This window comes from Exophiala viscosa (assembly GCF_022695815.1).
Source record: "Exophiala viscosa unplaced genomic scaffold EDD37scaffold_12, whole genome shotgun sequence".
In the NCBI taxonomy this organism is placed as follows: Eukaryota; Fungi; Ascomycota; class Eurotiomycetes; order Chaetothyriales; family Herpotrichiellaceae; genus Exophiala; species Exophiala viscosa.
Genome location: NW_026944364.1, coordinates 493182 through 507388, shown reverse-complemented (window position 1 = coordinate 507388; position 14207 = coordinate 493182). Strand labels below are relative to the sequence as shown.

The 14207-nt window shown below is 51.2% G+C and overlaps 8 protein-coding genes across 8 annotated transcripts; 5 read left to right on the top strand and 3 right to left on the bottom strand.

The window, feature by feature from the left end:
- Positions 1–101: 101 nt before the first annotated feature.
- On the top strand, positions 102–1053 carry EDD37DRAFT_612857 (signal recognition particle receptor beta subunit-domain-containing protein; the record flags this gene model as incomplete). Its single annotated transcript, XM_062815398.1, has 2 exons — positions 102–305; positions 355–1053. 2 exons carry the CDS (start codon positions 102–104, stop codon positions 1051–1053), a joined length of 903 nt encoding a protein of 300 aa, XP_062666536.1.
- Positions 1054–1105: 52 nt separating this feature from the next.
- On the bottom strand, positions 1106–2123 carry EDD37DRAFT_163699 (ribosomal-protein-alanine N-acetyltransferase). Its single transcript, XM_062809772.1, has one exon. It carries the CDS (start codon positions 1965–1967, stop codon positions 1317–1319), a length of 651 nt encoding a protein of 216 aa, XP_062666535.1. The 5' UTR covers positions 1968–2123; the 3' UTR covers positions 1106–1316.
- On the top strand, positions 2124–4521 carry EDD37DRAFT_163635 (phospholipid:diacylglycerol acyltransferase). Its single transcript, XM_062809768.1, has one exon. It carries the CDS (start codon positions 2280–2282, stop codon positions 4191–4193), a length of 1914 nt encoding a protein of 637 aa, XP_062666534.1. The 5' UTR covers positions 2124–2279; the 3' UTR covers positions 4194–4521.
- EDD37DRAFT_163636 (uncharacterized protein) lies at positions 4522–5358 on the top strand. Its single transcript, XM_062809769.1, has 3 exons — positions 4522–5063; positions 5120–5233; positions 5283–5358. The coding sequence occupies exons 1-3, from the start codon at positions 4849–4851 to the stop codon at positions 5296–5298; spliced, it is 345 nt and encodes a 114-aa protein (XP_062666533.1). The 5' UTR covers positions 4522–4848; the 3' UTR covers positions 5299–5358.
- A 1724-nt stretch (positions 5359–7082) lies between these two features.
- EDD37DRAFT_569450 (uncharacterized protein) lies at positions 7083–8438 on the top strand (the record flags this gene model as incomplete). Its single annotated transcript, XM_062814225.1, has 2 exons — positions 7083–7498; positions 7577–8438. The coding sequence occupies 2 exons, from the start codon at positions 7083–7085 to the stop codon at positions 8436–8438; spliced, it is 1278 nt and encodes a 425-aa protein (XP_062666532.1).
- A 956-nt stretch (positions 8439–9394) lies between these two features.
- On the bottom strand, positions 9395–10976 carry EDD37DRAFT_163601 (S-2-hydroxy-acid oxidase). Its single transcript, XM_062809766.1, has 2 exons — positions 10706–10976; positions 9395–10647 (listed from the first exon to the last, which is right to left on the bottom strand). Exons 1-2 carry the CDS (start codon positions 10812–10814, stop codon positions 9614–9616), a joined length of 1143 nt encoding a protein of 380 aa, XP_062666531.1. The 5' UTR covers positions 10815–10976; the 3' UTR covers positions 9395–9613.
- Positions 10977–11756: 780 nt separating this feature from the next.
- On the top strand, positions 11757–12413 carry EDD37DRAFT_163660 (uncharacterized protein). The gene is made up of 3 exons (XM_062809771.1): positions 11757–11948; positions 12002–12131; positions 12206–12413. Exons 1-3 carry the CDS (start codon positions 11925–11927, stop codon positions 12268–12270), a joined length of 219 nt encoding a protein of 72 aa, XP_062666530.1. The 5' UTR covers positions 11757–11924; the 3' UTR covers positions 12271–12413.
- On the bottom strand, positions 12099–14207 carry EDD37DRAFT_163616 (uncharacterized protein). Its single transcript, XM_062809767.1, has 2 exons — positions 13769–14207; positions 12099–13722 (listed from the first exon to the last, which is right to left on the bottom strand). Exons 1-2 carry the CDS (start codon positions 14021–14023, stop codon positions 12556–12558), a joined length of 1422 nt encoding a protein of 473 aa, XP_062666529.1. The 5' UTR covers positions 14024–14207; the 3' UTR covers positions 12099–12555.

The window sequence follows — 14207 nt, the reverse complement described above, 5'->3', positions numbered from 1 at the left end:
GACGTCAGTCACAGGCGTTCCGCCCGCGAAACATCTGCCACCGCTCCTGTCACCACAACCATGTACATTTCAACCTACAACGATCCCACCACGCGCTCAACATGGGCTGGTCTTCGCCTGATAGCTGGCCTACCAGGCTCTTCTCAGGCGACCCCATTGCCATTCTCATTGCGTTCTTGGTGACCGTATCGCTCCCTGCGCTTCTTCATCTCTACTTTTACACTCAAACTGCTCGTGCCAAAGTCGTCCCAACTTTTCTCCTGCTGGGATCCAGCGGCGCAGGCAAGACTTCGCTGGTTTCGCTCGTGAGCAATCTCCAGTTCCTGGCTACATATCGGATCTAACTTGAATCAGCTGCAAAAGAGATCCGCAGATCCAGAAGAATCCGAGCCCGCACCGACTCGCATCTCTCAGACATCGACTGATGTCAGCTTACTATTGCCGGCTTCAATACCATTGGGGTCGAATAAATATCGCTCTGAAAACGATGTTTCGTTCAGAGACAAGCACCCTACTCGTTATCACATGATTGATACTCCTGGGCATGGAAAATTGAGGACAGAACAGGCCTTGTCGCAAATCCAGAATCCTGCATTGCGCGGAGTGGTTTTCGTGGTCGATTCGAGTGCACTTGACTCCAGCGACTCGACTACCTGTCGCGACACGGCCCTGTATCTGCACGATACGCTGCTGGCATTACAAAGACGAGCCACCGGCAAATCGAAAGCAAAGACGGATGCCCCGATTTTGATCGCGGCAAACAAGCAGGACTTGTTCACAGCATTGCCCACAGGTGCAGTGAAAGAGCGATTGCAAGCGGAAATTGAGAGGGTAAGAGTCTCTAAGAGCAGAGGCCTGACAACAGTGGGTCAAGAGTCGGAAGCCGATGCTGAAGAGGACGTCCTTGGTGGAGGAGGGGAAGAGAACTTCACGTTCAAGCTCTTGGAGGAGGAGTACAATATCAAAGTGGACGTCATTGGAGGTGCGGTCAAGGGCGAAGAGGCTGGAAAAGGTGTAAGAAGATGGGAAGAGTGGATCGGAGGCTGTTTGTGACTGCTATGACCACTTTGCATGAACCCAGATCTGATCTCGGAGAACACTATGAGCCCAAGCTGATTATACAAGGCCTGGTAACACTCCCAGCTGGTGCGATCGACATGGCCTCGACTGGGATTCCATGATGCTTCCAGGCATGCTGGTATCGATCGGGCGACTTGGGTCGTGTTGTGGCGCCCTTGTTTCGCTGCACCCGCTACCAGCATTGCAGATTGGTACGCAGATAGACCCATACAGACCATGTCCTTGACTTAACTGTCCTATCGTTCGTGCGGACCAGCTCGGAACTCATCTTGGACAGATTGTGGAATATCGGTGAAATCGTCCATTACCTCTGTGGGCATACTTCCAACTCCCTCCTTCAGATACAGCAATAACCTGTATGCGCTGTTGCCGTTCAAATAGTACCGGTGAAGTTTTTTGCTCCGCAAAAAGCCCAGGCGTTCGTACAACTTCATGGCAGCTGTATTTGTTTCCTCGGTTTCAAGGGCAATCTCGTCCGCATTCTTCTCAATCATCAAGTCGATCGCTTTACTGACAAGAGTGGTTGCGATCCCCTTCCCCCGAAACGTCTCCTTGGTCGCGAGCATGGCAATGTACCCCCGTAGAGGACCTCCTCGATGTGGTTCCAATTTGCATATCACGACCCCAGCTAGCTTGTTGTTGTCCGTCGTGTCGATAGCCATGAAACACAATTCGGCCCATTGGTACAAGAAGTACCGGTACACATAGATGCTGTAAGGCTCCGAAAGATCTTTCGAGATCAGTTCGCGAATCTGGGGTAAGAATTCGGGTTCCTTCTCTAGAGAATATTGAACATAAGTTATGCCGGGAGGATAGGCCTGAAAATGTGCGCTGGGAGAGTTGAAGTTGCTCTCGTTATGGGCAGCAGACGCGACATCGCTGCTCATCGTACACAGTAGACACGACCAATCCTACCGGAAGCTCAATCGTGCCATGATGGGAAATGCAAGAGAAGGCTGTCCTCCAAAGTCGTGCGGCTAAAGTTGTGCCCTGAAGATCTGTGCATTTTGTCCGGGTTCCCGTCTGGTGACGAAATCAAGGATCCCTTGCCACTGCTTGCTTGCATGTGAAGGTCTGGCACACATCAAGAAAATAATGATCAACAAAGATCCATCTGGACTACCCGCGGCCGGTGCAAATGCCTACTGTCGTCTGCTCCTCGGTCAGTCTTGATTGTTCGAGGAGTTCAAGGGGCAAGCATGTCTGCCCTTCGTCGTCGGATCGTCAACGTCCTACGGGACACGCCGTCATCCTCTTCCAGTCGAGATGTCACTCCTGAACCTGGAGAGGAGCTCAAACTTGTGCCGAGCCGAAAACTCGAGAAACTGAAAAAGGGAAAGAGTAGCAAAAGGAAGAGTGGCATTATATTTGGACTGGGAGGCGTACTCGGGCTGGTGCTGGCGCTTCTATTTGCACAGTCGCAAGATGTCATCAAACTGGAAGGACTGCTGGAGGTCAATCTGGACAGTTTGATGGACGCCATTCCAGCAGGAATTGTCAGCGATGTGAAAGATTTGTCCAAGGCAGAAAGAGATGTGGTCAATTATGATTCCTTTGCTGTCGGGCTCCATTTACAGTCACAGGGTATATCGGCGCATCATCCAGTCATTATGGTTCCGGGAGTTATCTCGACTGGGCTGGAGTCCTGGTCGACTGGTGAAAAGTCTAGGCAGTACTTTCGCAAGAGGCTTTGGGGATCATGGTCGATGATGAGGGCACTCGTCCTAGACCAAGCGGAGTGGAAGAAACATATTATGCTGGATAAAGATACCGGTCTTGACCCTCCAGGCATCAAACTCCGAGCGGCGCAAGGCTTTGATGCGACAGATTTCTTCATCACTGGGTACTGGATATGGAATAAAATCCTAGAGAACCTGGCAACTATCGGGTACGATCCGACCAATGCATTCACGGCGGCCTACGACTGGCGTCTTTCATATGCCAACCTGGAAGTCCGAGACCAGTACTTCACCAGACTGAAAAGCTATATTGAGGTTGCTTACGCCACTTCCGGCAAGAAGGTTGTCCTGGTCTCCCATTCTATGGGTAGTCAGGTGGTCTTTTACTTCATGAAATGGGTTGAGCATAAGGACCATGGCAAAGGTGGTAAGAAATGGGTCAATAACTACATTGATTCCTGGATCAACATCTCTGGATGCATGCTTGGGACAGCCAAAGACATACCTGCCGTCTTATCTGGAGAAATGAAGGATACAGCTCAACTGAACGCATTTGCAGTTTATGGCTTGGAAAAATTTCTGTCTCGAGAGGATCGAGCAGAACTCTTTCGAGCGATGCCTGGAATTTCTTCCATGTTGCCCAAAGGCGGAGACGCAGTCTGGGGCAATAGTACCTGGGCTCCGGACGATTTACCATATCCGCAGCAGAACAAGACCCAGGGGATCTTTCTCTCCTTCAAGCCCAAACTCAACTCTAGCACAACGTTGCGGAAGAACATGACCATGGCTGAATCGTTCGAATACCTCATGGAAAGTACAGAGCCTTGGTATCAGGACCAAGTCAGACACGCCTACTCTCACGGCGTGGCACACACGACATCGAGGGTAGAACAGAACGAAAACGACCCTCGGACATGGCTGAATCCACTAGAGGCTCGCCTTCCTCATGCGCCGAAACTGAAGATCTATTGCTTTTATGGGATCGGGAAGCCCACTGAACGGTCTTATTTCTACAAAGACAACGAAAATCCTATGCAGGGAAATGTCAACGTGTCAATTGATACCTCTGTCAGTTCAGCAGGCGGTCGTGTACAGCAGTTAGGCGCCATCGATCGTGGTGTCGTGTTTGGTGAGGGTGATGGCACGGTCAATCTCTTGTCTACGGGCTACATGTGCGCGAAAGGATGGAAACAGATCAAACGGTACAATCCAGCTGGGGTCAAGATCAAAACGTACGAAATGCCACACGAACCCGACCGATTCAGCCCACGTGGTGGGCCGAACACTGGCGATCATGTTGATATCCTCGGCCGGAGCAGTCTGAATGATCTGATCTTGAGAATCGCTGGAGGGCACGGGGACGAGGTCGAGGAGAATTATCAGAGCAGGATATGGGAAATCAGCGAAAATGTGCAAATCTTTGACAAGGAGTGATATCGACTCAAGTTCAATAGAGCATGGTCCTTATAGCATGGCGTGGCGTTGGTTTGTTATCGGTGCCTTTGAGCGATCTGTTGGTTTGAGTTGGCGCGACATCAAGATACCCAGAGATTAGCGGTGCTAGAGAGGCGCAGAACTTGTCGGAGGATGAGGACACAAGTGTTGAACAAGATCAACGCGTTCACCTATTCGCAGACGCCGTAAACATCTATGGATGTAAATAGGACCGTCGTCAACTGAGTGACTGGATGGCTTCCTGGTGCTTTCAACCGAGGTGCCTGACGATTTCCGGTTTCGGGCAGTAATGCACCAGATTCGTCAAGCCCCAGGAACCAAGATCTTACTTCGTGGCGCAGGCGCATGTGCCTTACCACCAGCTGAGAAACTCCAATAGAGCACCACTCTAGTATTTACAGGAGGTTGTCACTTGGAAGGTGTCTTCACTTACAATCTTCACCTACAATCTACTCAGTCCCCAGAAAAGAGACTAGAGAGCACCGTTCACGGCCGTCAGTCGTTCACAGCGTCATTGTACTTCTGCCCCTCCGCCGGTGTCAACTGCGCGCTTGTGCCTCTTGAGCCAACTTTCGAACGAATACACCGCCAACTCTTCAAGAGGCCGCGCTGAGATACGGCGCATAACTCAGCCATGTCGAAAGCAGGACACGTCGTCTCATTCATTATTTTTCTCGTCGTGGTCGTATTCCTCGCCATTGTGGGATACGTAGCATACTCCATCGCTCATGATGTGGGACACAAGACAAGGCAGAAGCTGGAGAAGAAGAATGTGTCGTTTAGTCGAGAGGGAATGAAGGTGGGCGTGCATGAGAGGAGCGCAGAACACGAGGAAGATGCTGCGCAAAGGTACGTCGCAAGGACTGCTGCTTGGGGACCCAATGTTGACGCTGCGGGATCTATAGTGTCATAACGAAGATTTGGAACAGCTCGTCCTGGCCAGGATATCAATCGCGCATGGGCTGGGGTCAAGGCAAGAAAACTCCTGCTGCCACTCCGGGAGTGGAGAAGAGGAATCCGTACGTTCAAGTCTGCCAACGGAGACGAAGAGGCTGACCGTAAATCTAGGTATTCGCGACAATGATCTTCGATTGCGATTCCTCCTCTTTACTCGTCAGGGCTCGACTGAAGTGCAACCGAGTTGCCTCTGAGTGTGAGGCGGGTATAATTGAGAGGAAGGAGTGAACCTGGCCAATACAACCTCTACGTTATGAGAAAGAGATCCTTGAATGCATGCAGATATTGAAGCATGTGATGACATTTTGGTTGCATTCTGTTCGACCGCGCGGAAATCTCTAGAACGATTTCACAATAGCTTTTCCCATCTGTGGCATCAGCCGCATTACGTGCCTCACGGCTGCATTGAGATGATTGAGTACTGACCACCGGCCATGACACCGAGTACGATAGGCGTCCCAGCCTCGTATCGCCCGGACGCATGCCGATGACCGAGCAATAGCACTAAAAGGCCAGCCCTCCCGCACATCAAGCGAGGAGTATCCGCGAATCAGCGGCCAAGTCTATATGTGGTGAACAGTGAATGGAACAAATGCATCTTCCAGTGCATGACACTGCAGTAGCCCCCGTTGCGGTGACAGATCTCAGCGCCCATGCTCGCGACTTTGTACTGTGAATGGTTGCGGCTGCGACCGGATGACAGATCGAACAATACTGACTTTATGCATGCAGCAACACCTCACGTGCCTGTCTGTCGAATTCCGAATCACGAAGTGCTGTCTGTAAAAAAACATCCATCACTAGGATACGAGCGAACCCACCGGAAAGCGAGCATACGTTCCAATTGGGCCCAGAAGAGATGGAAATCTCGAGGTGAAACGAAGGGACCCCAAAGGCTATGGGGACAAGGCGAATTCTGGATCTGGCGGAGAATTAATGGCTGACAGTCAGACGGCGAGACGAGGGAGCAGCAGCACTTAGCATGTGGTGCATATGCCGGATGTGCTCCCCAAATGACAGGCGGCCACAGCCGTGATTGTGAAGGGAAATTGCCAGCAATCACAGTCAGCATCGCTAGAGCAGGCCACCCAGATGCTTGTTCGTGTGCCTCCATCGGTCTGCTCGCGTATCATTCAGCCCTCATCCCGGTTGAAACGAAGGCGAGGCCTCCCATACCCTATCAAAGTCGATAACAAAGTGTGATGTCGATGGGAGCACTATCGGTCCTGTCAACTGTTGCTCGTGGTTACTAGGTGCATCTCAGCGTCAAGAGGTCATTGTCCACACGACCTGTCAAAGTTGCATCATGAAATGCTCGCTATGCTTTAACGGCTCCATTAGTGACGTCGAGAAAATGAGAAGAAAAAGGGAAGAGATTTTTTCCCGCGGACGGGACGTTAAGAAAGTGAAAGGAAACAGACTTTGGAGTGGCTTCGCTCGAGGGGCACAAACGAGTCTGCCTAGGTGGATGGACCAATTGAACCATCAGCACCGCCTAGAAACACCTAATGATTAGTCTCTTATAGGCATAGTTTTGCTTCGGGGCCGGCCTTAAACAAATAGCGAAGAGGGCTTCGGTTCGTCTATTTGGCGCTCCTCTTTTCTGCACAATTATGGCATAACAGGCGAGTACCATAGAATGACTGCCTATCCGAAGACATCCACACCGTCCGCACCTTTGTTACCTCTTCACTTTACTGCTCACCTAAGCCCTCTCTTCCCTTTCTCTAGCTACACATCGGATTCCTCGGATTCATATCTCGACCAGTCTCTCCTTCACTCCTCGGCCGTTCCTTACCAGTCTCCATCTCGCCGTCGCTGCCTGTGCCTTCTCGCCGGCCCTAGCTGAGAAACGTCACCTCCTCCTACGCCACAACATTGAGATAGAAGTCGCGCCTCGATTGACCAGCCATGCAGGCCTCCCTTCCGTCCTGGAAGGACACTGCTGCGCTTTCCAAGAAACACCTTCAGATGCCATGGCGGTCAATACAACTTCTAGTACCTCATAGACTACGGCGCAAGCTTAGATCGAAACTACGGAATCGACAATCCGCTGCATCGTCCATCGCAAACCTCCAGACTTCATTTTCTCCTGCCGATACACTCCGCGCCCTCCAGAACCACAAATGGTCAATATATGATGGACAATGGCTGTTACTGGCTGTGGTGGGAATCTTCTCCTTGAGCATCATTGAATCTCCTGGTCCTTTGGTCAAAACCGCAGTGGCAACACTTCTTCTCACTTCGTGGATTTTCCCCATCACTCGACAATTCTTCCGACCTTTCATGCCGATAGCGGCGTATCTCATTTTCTTCTACGCTTGCAGGTAAGTTCTTTCGGGATACAATACTGTGTTTCGAGTTGGCAGACCTTTAGGAGTTGCGTGACTGACTTTGTTTCTCAGATTCATACCCGCTGAATGGCGACCTCCTATCTGGGTCAAGGTTCTGCCAGCCCTTGAGAATATCTTGTATGGCGCCAACCTGAGTAACATACTCTCCGCGCATAAAAGTACCGCCCTCGATCTGCTGGCATGGTTTCCATACGGACTCGGCCATTTCGGAGCACCATTTGTGTGCTCTGCGATCATGTTCATATATGCGCCACCGACAACGGTCACGGTCTTCGGATTTACCTTCGGCTACATGAACCTCTTGGGAGTCGTTACCCAAGTTCTGCTCCCTTGTTCCGCGCCCTGGTATGAGAACATGTATGGGTTGGCTCCAGCAAACTACTCGATAAAGGGCTCGCCAGCTGGTCTGGCGCGTATCGACGCTTTTCTGGGTTTCGACATGTACACTTCTGGATTCACGGCGTCGCCGATGGTCTTCGGTGCATTTCCATCTCTCCATGCGGCAACATCAACTTTAGAAGCATTGTTCATGAGCCACGTCTTTCCTAAACTGACGCCGCTCTTTTCGGTTTACGTCATGTGGTTGTGGTGGGCGACCATGTATCTGTCGCATCATTACGCGGTCGACTTGGTTGCAGGCAGTCTGCTAGCGGGTGTTGTCTTTTATTTCGCAAAGGCCAAATTCCTTCCACGGTTGCAGCCAGACAAAAATTACCGTTGGGACTACGACTTTGTGGAGATTGGGGAAGCGCACAACACCTACCGTTATGGTCTTGCTGGTATTGACGGTAGCCACCCTGACAGCGACGAGTGGACGATCGGATCTTCATCTTCCGTCTCATCAGGCTCCCTGAGTCCAACCGAGGAAGGCCAAAACCTCTGGACGGAAGCTTACTCAAACCACGAAAGATGATTCACATCGCCTTTCAACCTAGCAATTCCGAATGTTTTTACGACACTCTCGTTGAGTCTCAGCATGATCAGCCCGGCGTTTTACCAAATGGATTGGGGCATTGCTTTACTGACGCATTTTTGCATATGAGCGACATTGTTGATTTCGCAATTAGAGTCCAATCACTGTTTGAAGCAGACCCAAAGCGCTCTGCCGAGCCTTCGCCAACCTGTCGCTACACGTTGCACTGATCACAATCAGGCGACTCGGACAGCCACCTTGGCTTCACTCCAGAACGATCGACTTCATCCTATCTCTCTCGCTCTTGGATCGATACTGTTGCCAATGTTTTCTAGAGGTCAGGCTTTGATCTTGGGCAGCGCCGGAAACGCGTTTACAAGAAGCACAGCATTATTTTGGGTCTGGGTAGGCACAGCGCTTCTTCTTCGTCAAGGAGCCGCCGCCCAAGAAAGGGGTTACATTCGTACAAGAAGAATTTTTATTGGATCCGTTCAGCGGCTACTGTTTACCGTTGGAACGAGACATTACATTCGCTCAGCGCTGTACAAAAGATATCGACATGGATCTTATGACCGATATGCCATTCGCTTCCGGGAAAAGAAAGGAGATATGCAGGAAATCTCCTGGCGTTTGATCGTCCGCATTGGCTTCGCTTTCGAGATTTGCGCGGTTTGGTTGAGCATGTGCTTTTTGGTTGCGCCAGCAGCGTGCGATCTCGTGGTCCGCGCGCTCGGATAGTGGCGGAGAATGGCTGGCTGCCTGCGTTACGCCGCTTTGATCATGTGGTACCTTCGAGTGAGGTTTCTTCATGGCTCGCAAAAGGACAAAGCAGCAGGAGAAGGGGTTCAGACACACGGAGTGAGCGATTGGACCGGATGGACGAAGTAATCTAATACCTTAATATTAATGAATCTTCGAACGACTATATTGCTTCTATCTTGACGAGTTACTGCGTCCACTTTGCACAGTACACTGGCAAATTCACTGCGAACTTTCGTATTTCTGAATACCGTAGTACCTTGCACAGGCACCGGTGTAGGTGTTCGAGATTCGGGCTTTTTCGCGGCCATGGTGACTTGTCTCGCTATCGCGCTATCAAGTCCATGAGCTCTGATTCGAGAAGGAGCGGACTGTATCAGAGATACACGCCAATTACTCGTTCTGTGTATATCCAATCACTCCATCCTCCTCAGCATCCCATCGAGTCCCATTCTTGACAAACAACTCCTCTTGATCTCGCTAACATCGTTACACCCACACAAAGCCATACACCGTCGGAAATCCTCGTACAAAAGCTCCAACATCTTCTCAACGCCTTGCTGGCCATCATACGCCAGTCCCCAGATCGCCGGCCTCCCAACCCAAACACACTCTGCCCCCAGCGCGAGCGCGATGAAGATATCCGTTCCTCTACGGATCCCTCCGTCCACATGTACCCTTATTTTACCCCGAGCAGCATCAACACATTCGATCAGCGCATCGATCGTGGCAGGCACCCCATCAAGCTGACGCCCACCGTGATTCGAGACAATGATCCCATCACAGCCATGCTGAATCGCTAATTCTGTATCCTCGGCCGTCAAGACGCCCTTGATCCAGATCTGCATTTTCGTCTTGGAGCGTAACCACGGGATACTTTGCGCCCAGCTATGCGAGTCGTCGTTGAAGGACATGAATCCCGCATCGTGCGTGTGGGCGCGAATCTTCTCTGTCGTCCAACCTATGACCGGAAAGCCCAGACCGTCTGGTGTCCGAAAGTCGTTGCGCCACTCGTTGTATCTTACCCCCAGGACGGGTGAGTCTGCCGTGAGGAAGATGGCTTTGCAGCCTGCGTCCTCGGCGGCTTTGATGATGGACTCCTGCAACGCGCGGTCTTTCATCATGTACAGTTGCATCGCGTAGTTGACGCTTCCAGCTCCAGCGGACGTGATTTCATTGACGGGGTAGTTGGCGAAACTCGAGATGGCCATGTTGATCCCGAATTTTGCGCAGGCGCGGCTCGTGGCTAGCTCGCCTTCTGGATGGGCCATGCCTTGTAGACCGGCTGGGGAGATGCATAGTGGAAATTTGATGTTGCGGTCCAGACAGGTGGTTGAAGTGCTGAGGTTGGCGACGTCGACTAGAACGCGGGAGCGCAATCTGTACTTGCTAAAGGCTGAGCTGTTCTCCGCGATGGTTGTCTGGTATGTCGAGCCGGAGTTGAAGAAGTCTGATATCCAAGGCCATTGATGAGGGAGTGGAAAGAAGAATGCTTTGGGAAGACCTACCTCTTGCGACGTCTGGGAGGTTCTTGTCGGCGATTTCTTTGATATCCTCGATGCATAGGATGACTGGTCCTTTTTCCTTGACGGGGATGGGCACAGGGGCACCGGCCATGACTACGCTCGTGTGCGGAAGTGATAGAAGAATACAAAGTTCCTCGCTGCTACTTGATAAACGAGTAAGGACGAAGCCGAGTGTAGTGAGGAAATCGCAGCCTTGTCAACAGGAGAGACCGATGGCATAGAGGCTATCCTCGTCTCTCCCTTGTCGAGGCTGACGGGTAGCTTTTGACCTTCAATGGAGATGCGCGCCCTTGCCTTGACATTTCTTACCGTGGGAGATATTCGCGAGTTACTTATCTCCTGATGGAGGCCTGAAAGTCAGTGGGTGGTAGACATCGATAAAACCTGCACAGCAGATACCGCATTCATCTCTCATATGGCAGCGGTATATGCATGTAAGCAGAAAGGCGTAAAGAATACCATACTAGCATCAACGCCCCGCCCCGGGAGGTCTGTTGTTCCATGCCGGCTAGACATCCGTGCAACTGCATCGTTGAACTTCCGAGGTCGTCAATTGCCATTCGATAAAGGTGCTCAGCGTGCCTTGGACGAATCTGCGTCATATTTGTACGGTATGATATTCAGATGGTCGGTCACCAGGACCGCAGGTGAAACAAATCACCGCCCATACGGAGGCGTGGGAGGCCCTAGGCTCTCGGACATGGCCCAAAATCAAGCTTTTATGACCCATGTCCTTTTTCTGGTTAAGCAACGTGGATCGCCGGCAAGCCTCTTATGCGGACCTGTGGGAAATTTCCCTGATCCCGATGAGCCTCATCATGTTTACCACACCGACGTCATTTTGCCATGTTTTTCTTCGCTATGATGGATGAATTGCGCAAATCGAGAGGCGCATGGTGTTTGGAAGTCTTCAATTCGTTCATTGCGAATCCAGTATTTCACTTAGAAGGTTAGGACGATCAGGAGCTTTTACTGAGCCCGGGCATTGCGCACTGGTCTTGGTTATTGAAACGGGGGTGCCTAGTAACCACGTTATATTGCGTGGCTGATGGATATATTGCCTGCGAACAAAAAGACCTATTAAGGACTCCCGTTCCCTGTTTCACCTTGTTCGACCTTTCTATCGTCAATCCGCGACTTCCACAAACACTGCTTTACTACACACATACCACAGTAACTTATAACTTAGCCACCAAGCATCATGGCTCGCGCTGCATCATCAACCGTAAGTCGACGCTCATCCAGCTTTCCTGCAAGCCACGACTAACACACTAGCAGAGCGACGTCCTTCTCTACTTTCTCGCCATCTTCCTCCCGCCTCTCGCCGTCTTCCTGAAGACTGGGTGCGATTCGAACTTCTTCATCAACATTCTTCTCACAATTCTGGGCTGGCTGCCAGGATGCATCCGTAAGTCAATCCCCGGACTGCGATTTCAAAACCGCAGCTCGAGATCAAGACTGAATGGTTGACCTCGTTCGCAGATGCCTGGTGGGTGATCACTAAGTACGAGAGGCCGGCCGCTATCGCGACTACGACCACCTACTAGACCAAATCATTAAGGCGGCTTGCAGTGGAGATGCAAAGGTAGTGTAATGAGGAAGACGCCGAAGTGGAGGGACAAGCCAACCTGGTTCGGGAGGGACTCTTTACGAGGAGTGTGATTTCCTAGCAGACACCACGCAGTAGATACCCATGTTTTATTAGGTGGAGAGAGGACCACTACAGGGACTCATTTATTGATTTGACATTCAATCATCATTGTCTGCCTCGAACAAGTGACCGGCCAGGTCTTGTTACAACACTGTCAACCACGCTCAAGCGACCACTCTCATCAGTTCTTGTTCTTCTCATCTTCATCAAGGATCTTCTTGACCTCCATGCCACTCAAACCCTGTCCATTCAGAACAACACTTTGTAAGATCCCGACTGTATGGATTGACAACCACATTCCCGGGACATCATTGGCAAGAATCTCAAAACATTTTCTGATCTCAGTATCGCCCATGGGCACAGGCAAGCTCCCTTTGATCTCATTGACCAATTGATTGAGGCTGAAAGACACCCTACCACGGACTTTGCTCGGGCTGGAATGAATGGAAGAATGGAAGCTGGAACCCAGCTTCCGTTGTTGCTTCATCCGCAGAATCTCCACCACCTCGCTGATGCGGCCGATCGCACGACGGCGAAGTACTGTGAAAGAATCCGGCGCTGTGGATGCGGCAAGTCCCTTCGCTCTGACCCGATCCAAGAGGGACAAAGTCCGGTCCTTCACCACCTGCGGTGTATGGACATCAGCAGCCTTGTTGGCTTGATCTGCGTTGGCAGGGAATTGCGACGCAGGTCGGCTCTGAGCCTGCGACGATAGCCCTAGGATCTCTGCTCGTGCTGCTGAAGCTTTGTATTTACGAGCTTGTGTTTGTTGGCCAATCGAGATTTCCAGTCGAGGGAACAATCGTATATCATTGTGCAGCCAGCTTAGTGGGTTCTTCCGCTGCGAGATGAAAACGGCTTCCACCTCGACCTCGTATTGCTTTTGAAATTTCTTTTCGTCGTAGGCTTTCGGAGCGACATACTCAACACTGTACCGCAGAGCATTGCCTCCAGCTAGGTTCATTTTGAATGGGCTGGCCTTGTGTTTCAAGGATTGACCAAGGGCATGATCGCTGGGCGAGCCAAGTTCATATATCGCAAGCATGCGCTGAATGTCCTCCTTGGTGACCGTGTGCTTCTTCCATAATCTTGTTACAGAGCTCATCAAGCTGTTCAATTCTGCAGTCGAGGAATTGCCATTGTGCACGAGTTGAAGAGAAAAGGCCCTCAGAAAAGAGCTGTGTAGGGAGACCAAATCTCGAAGGGTTTCCGGGAGGTCGCTGACTGAATTTCTGCGAGCGGTCTTGCTGCCGAGGGACAGTTGCCGGAAGTCGATGGACTGATCGATATCTATCGGGTCTTCCTCCTCGCGTTCGGACTCGGGTGGTGTTGCCAACTGAACTTTCGCCTGAAAAAGGTCAGACACGTTAGGAAGGCAGTCCTGACCGTCTTACCTTCTTCAATCCAATAGCCGTGACACGAGGACTCTCAGGCTCGGTCTCGCTGTCATCATGAACATCGCTGCGTTTCCGCTTGGATGAGCTTCTGGGGGTCTCTTTCTTCTTGGTAGCTTCGACCAGCTCCAACTCTTTCACCGCCGTCTTGAGCTGGGCTCGAGATTTGGCAGACTTTGAGACTTTTGCGTAATTCTGCACTTCAGTCTGCCGTTTACTGACTCGACTGCTTGTTCCTCGGACGGAAGGTGCCATGGTGGATTCACAGACAGGAAAGGTGCGATCCGGATGTGAGTTGTTGCGATTGCAAGTGTCAGAGTCAAAAGGACAAGAAGATCCAGAATGTAACAACAGTGTAGGAAGGATTGTGAGTATGCAAAATCCAGCCTGTATCTCTCAGTTTTAGACTCTGATCAGGTCGCGCTATTGAATGACCTGC

Coding starts and splice junctions, on each gene's coding strand:
- EDD37DRAFT_163601 (XM_062809766.1), bottom strand. CDS start 10,814: ATGGCCGGTGCCCCTGTGCCCATCCCCGTCAAGGAAAAAGGACCAGTC. Junction 10,648..10,705: donor CCTCCCAGACGTCGCAAGAG/GTAGGTCTTCCC, acceptor CTTGGATATCAG/ACTTCTTCAACTCCGGCTCG.
- EDD37DRAFT_163636 (XM_062809769.1), top strand. CDS start 4,849: ATGTCGAAAGCAGGACACGTCGTCTCATTCATTATTTTTCTCGTCGTG. Junction 5,064..5,119: donor GAGGAAGATGCTGCGCAAAG/GTACGTCGCAAG, acceptor CGGGATCTATAG/TGTCATAACGAAGATTTGGA.
- EDD37DRAFT_163699 (XM_062809772.1), bottom strand. CDS start 1,967: ATGAGCAGCGATGTCGCGTCTGCTGCCCATAACGAGAGCAACTTCAAC.
- EDD37DRAFT_163616 (XM_062809767.1), bottom strand. CDS start 14,023: ATGGCACCTTCCGTCCGAGGAACAAGCAGTCGAGTCAGTAAACGGCAG. Junction 13,723..13,768: donor CGGCTATTGGATTGAAGAAG/GTAAGACGGTCA, acceptor GACCTTTTTCAG/GCGAAAGTTCAGTTGGCAAC.
- EDD37DRAFT_163660 (XM_062809771.1), top strand. CDS start 11,925: ATGGCTCGCGCTGCATCATCAACC. Junction 11,949..12,001: donor CTCGCGCTGCATCATCAACC/GTAAGTCGACGC, acceptor ACACACTAGCAG/AGCGACGTCCTTCTCTACTT. Junction 12,132..12,205: donor CTGGCTGCCAGGATGCATCC/GTAAGTCAATCC, acceptor CCTCGTTCGCAG/ATGCCTGGTGGGTGATCACT.
- EDD37DRAFT_163635 (XM_062809768.1), top strand. CDS start 2,280: ATGTCTGCCCTTCGTCGTCGGATCGTCAACGTCCTACGGGACACGCCG.